The sequence below is a fragment of the Anarrhichthys ocellatus genome, unplaced genomic scaffold (genome assembly GCF_004355925.1).
Source record: "Anarrhichthys ocellatus isolate YVR2014 unplaced genomic scaffold, GSC_Weel_1.0 scaffold7, whole genome shotgun sequence".
NCBI lineage: Eukaryota > Metazoa > Chordata > Actinopteri > Perciformes > Anarhichadidae > Anarrhichthys > Anarrhichthys ocellatus.
In genome coordinates this window covers 13,143,916-13,148,458 of record NW_022280037.1, presented here as the reverse complement: position 1 = coordinate 13,148,458, position 4,543 = coordinate 13,143,916, and the positions used below count along the sequence as shown (strand labels likewise).

Below are 4,543 nucleotides of genomic sequence, written 5' to 3'. Positions count from 1 at the left end.
GTGTGTGTGTGTGTGTGTGTGTGTGTGTGTGTGTGTGTGTGTGTGTGCGTGCGTGTGTGCGTGTGCGTGCGTGCACTGGCAGTCTTTCAGATTCAGTGTGACAGCTGTCGTGTCTCCTCAGGGCTCTGTCCTCCTTCTCGCTCCCTTTCCTCCGTCTTTTTTTTTCCCCTCCTCCTTCCCGTCGCCATTTGACTGCGTCAGAACAGGAAGTGAAATTTTTATTAATTTTTATTTCTGGTCTTTACCAGCATTCATTACCACGGACTGTATGTCAGAAGTGGACGTAGTCATCGTGACGTCACTCATTGGTTTCTGGACGTTTTGAAGCCTCAAATTTGGCAATTTCGCAGTCGCCATCTTAGGTTGCGGCCGTCACCATGTTGTTATTTGCCAACCAGTGAACAGGAAGTGACCATATATGGACTGAGGAGTGACGTAGAGACGCCGTATGTGTCTCTTGTAGAGACCTGTCAATCACCGTGTAGCCCCGCCCTAAAGCATCCCCTGCTTTATGGTCTGTTTGACTCTAAATGGACCATAATGTACTGAATGAACATCATGCTGTATTGAAGAAGACTTGAAACTAGAGATTGAGACCATAAACTCATGTTTACAATGTTTACTGAGGTAATAAATCAAGAGAGAAGTAGAGTCATTTTCTCATAGACTTCTATACAACCAGAGGAGTCGCCCCCTGGTGGACACTAGAGAGAATGCATCTTTAACACATGAAGCTTTGACTTCACTCTGCAGAGCCAGAGGTTGCCGTCTGGTCATTACACAGTATATTTTTTACTCGGGGTTTGATGTGTGCGACTCGTCCTGATGGCGACATCTTTCCCTCTCTGGAACAACAGAGCAGAAAAGCTCTTGTTCTGATCCGACGTGTTTTGGGTTCCAGCTCCTGCTGCTCCATCAGAGACACACTCGGGCTTCTGTGCCTCCGGACAGACGGACGCTAACCTCTGTTAGCTGAGATCAGAGAGCAGCTCAGACACAAAGCTCAGCTGTGAGCTACTCACCAGCTCCTTGATATCTTCTCAAACTGAAGCGCCGACCCAGTGAAGTCCTGAATGGGTCAACGTGGATTATCGGACCCAGGTCTGAGTTTAAACGCGGTCCTAAAAGGGCTTCAGTGTGCAAGAGGTGCACTCTGGGTAGTCGTCTCCATCTTTTAGTCAATGAACACAGTGTTGTAGAAGGTGAAGGAGGCTACGACCGAACATTAGCGCCGGAAGATACGACCACAAATAATATCACAATATGTTTGTTTGTGACGTCGATTATTTTCATGCTGCATATTTAATAATATTCATAATAACGAATGAGAAGCCTAAAGAAAGGTTTTAATTATGGTTTGTAATGTGCAACTATTTATACTCCTCATATGTACAATTGTACATATTCTGTTGCCATAAATATGAACTATTATTGAAAGCTAAGTCTCTCCCTCTCTCTGTCTCTGTCCCTCTCTCTCTCTCTTCCTCTCTCTCCCTCTGTCTCTGTCTCTTTTCTCTCTCTCCCTCTCTCTCTCTGTAGATCACTGTATTGACTTCGTGGTGATGGACGTGGCGGTGAACGCTGCTGCCGGAGCTTTGAAGGCTTTCTTCGCCGACCTGCCCGACCCTCTGATCCCTTACAGTCTGCACCCGGAGCTGGTGGAGGCCGCAAGTAAGAACACACAAACAAACAAACAAACAAGCCGAGTCATGAATCAACAAGTAGTGAGGAAGAAATACACAAAAAACCTGATGGAAAAGCTGTGAACTTTGATATAAATATGCATGAAAATACACTTTTGACATGAAGTTAAAAACATAAAATGACATTTTACAAAACCACTTTTAATCTGTTAGACGTTGACTTTGTTCCTGTTAAAATATATAAATACAGATTAAAAACCACGCGTGTTATTTTCACCTCTTGTCTGTTGTAGCTGCTGTCTTCAGTGCTGCAGAAGTGTAGTTAAGTCACACAGCTCTCTGTCACATCACACTCTCTTTAAGAGGCTTTTCATCCTCAGCTGCAGGCTGTCAGACATCTTCACTCTGCTCTGAGTGCGTGTGTGTGTGTGTGTGTGTGTGTGTGTGTGTGTGTGTGAGAGAGTGTGTGTGTGTGTGTGTGTTTCCTGGTTGTATGTTGGTGATACTGAGGCTGACGACAGCAGATTAATGAGCCACAAATACTCTGACGCTGTTGGTTCTTCTTCTCTGGAAAATGTTCCTCTCGCTACTTCCCTTTCTCTTTTTATTTTGATACTTTGCTCCCTCTCTCTTTCTTCAGCTCATCTCTTTTCCTTCTCTCTCTCTCTCTCTCTCTCTCTCTCTCTCTCTTTCTCTCTCTCTCTCTGCTGTCACCTCTCAGACGACATCGACTGTTTGACTTTTGACCTCCTGACCCTGGACAGGAAATTAGTTTTTGTATTTTGGTTTGCTGCTGTGTGTACATGTAGACCGAGAGAAGCTGCGTTCACAAGCTTTTACAGATTCAAGCAAGATGACGTGTGCAACTTACTGCAACTTAATGCAACAAAGTGACTTTCCAGACCTGGGTGTGTAGAATACTTTAGCTAGAGTCCAGATATAAACATGTATCTGGTGGATAAACCCCGTGTCAGACACCATGAAGAGACTCTATTTGACTCTATTCACTTTTAAAATGGGTCCAGTAGGAGTCAACACGTTTAATAGCTCGCAGCCATAGCCGGTGTATCGGTTTAACCAGTGACCGTGTTACCTGGTGACACTCACAGCTGTTTAAAACACCAACAGAACATGAAGGAGTCCTCGTTAAAGACATTTTAAATATCTTTATTATCTATCTTCTATTTATGTAAGTTACTACGAGCAACCATTCTGCTGAAAGTCACCAGTTAACACGGTCACTCTTTAACCTGAAACACCTGTTGCTCCGAGTTGTGATCCTGTCAGAACTTTAGTCAACTCTGACAAATCGAGCATTTGGACTTTGAATGTGGCCAGAAGGCTTCAGTTGAAGTCACATTTAGTCGTCCATTTTTGTAGTTTAAATAATGTCAACATGCTTGTTAATAGGTGTTGTGAATATTTTAGTTTAATTGAAAGGAAGAACATCTTCTGGGGCAATTCTGATGTTGAACAGACTTTTAGTGACTGTTAAAACTCCTCACATCATTCATTCACTCATTCTCTCATTCATTCACTCATTCATTCACTGATACTTCGGTCCTTTCTCTCTGTTTCTATTCAGCATGTTTTCATTAATTTTGTCGCTTTATATCTATATTTTATTTTTCTCTCCAGACCTCGTTTCTTTCCGCAGGAATCATTAAAGTTTCATGAGAACGTGTCTCAAACTCAACCTTCTATGGTTTTATCACTGCACAGAACGCATTGCATTGTGGGCACACGGTGTGAGATATATAGCCGTGCGTGTGCTATGAATGATTAAGTCAGTCCGCTGGTAAACTGTTCCTTCCTGTGATCTCTTCATGTTGATACATGGCAGCGTGGATTCATGACCTTTGGAATATTCACAGTTGTGTAGAAGCAGCTTTGTTGTGACATCCGGAGGAAGAAGCTCTTATTTCACATCTGCTCGTTAAGTATTTCATCATCGGAGTTTCAGCTCCAACGAGCTTCTCGCTGCCGGGAAAGTGATGGAATCTCTGGAGAGGACGAGGAATGTGGAGGAGACGGTGACACTCTCTAGGAATACAACCGGTTTTATTTTATTGTCTTTATTTATTGTTATTGGGTTGTTTTACACAGCTTCCCATCCTATCAGGTCATATAATGTGTATATATATATGTATAATAATATACCATATCTCTTATCTTCCTCTCACAAAATATTATATAATATTTTCCTGCAGCTTAATTCACTTTTCACAGAGGTGATGCTCGACTAACAGTCGACTAATTCACAATAAAAATAAAATAATTCACAATGAAAATACGCGATATTTTTGTACTTTTTATGCATTAAAATAGAATAATAAAGCTTCTTAAAGGGCCGGAGAGGATCCTGAATAATAAGTCAGTTCATTTAAACATCAACAATATCAAAGATGAGCTCTGAACTTTTTAATGTGAATTCATTTTATCTGATAAATATTATTAATGTTGAGGATCACTGTCTGACGTCCTTTTAGTCGTATTGATTAAATACCTGAGTCATCATTTAGGAGATTAAGCATTAATCTGGCGGATTTCACTCGTCTTAAATTATTTAATAAATAAAAATAACCAACATTTATTTATTACATTGTCTCAAATGTGAGGATCTGCTGCGTTTCTCTGTTATTACAGCTGTAAATAATGTGTTAATAATAATAAACACAGACAATAATATTATAATATATGAAAAACTGAAGAAAAACATAAAGAAACATTAAAGTATTGAACATCACAGGCAGTAAAACACTGTAATCTACAGATATTATGTTTTATTTCTGGTCTGCAGTTTAATAATAAAGACGACAGTTGAATCTTGAATCAACTGACCTCTTTTGTTTTTAACCAGCGAGACGTGATGCAGGATAGAGCTGTGTGTGTGTGTGTGT

At 40.8% G+C, this 4,543-nt stretch overlaps 1 protein-coding gene across 1 annotated transcript in view; it reads left to right on the top strand.

Annotated features, from left to right (window-relative positions):
• arhgap5 (Rho GTPase activating protein 5) overlaps positions 1 to 4,543 on the top strand; it is a 39,371-nt gene that overhangs the window by 33,202 nt on the left and 1,626 nt on the right. Inside the window, exon 5 of the mRNA XM_031847134.1 lies at positions 1,540 to 1,671. Within this exon, the coding sequence (XP_031702994.1) occupies positions 1,540 to 1,671 (132 nt within the window). The remainder of the gene's footprint in view (positions 1 to 1,539; positions 1,672 to 4,543) is intronic.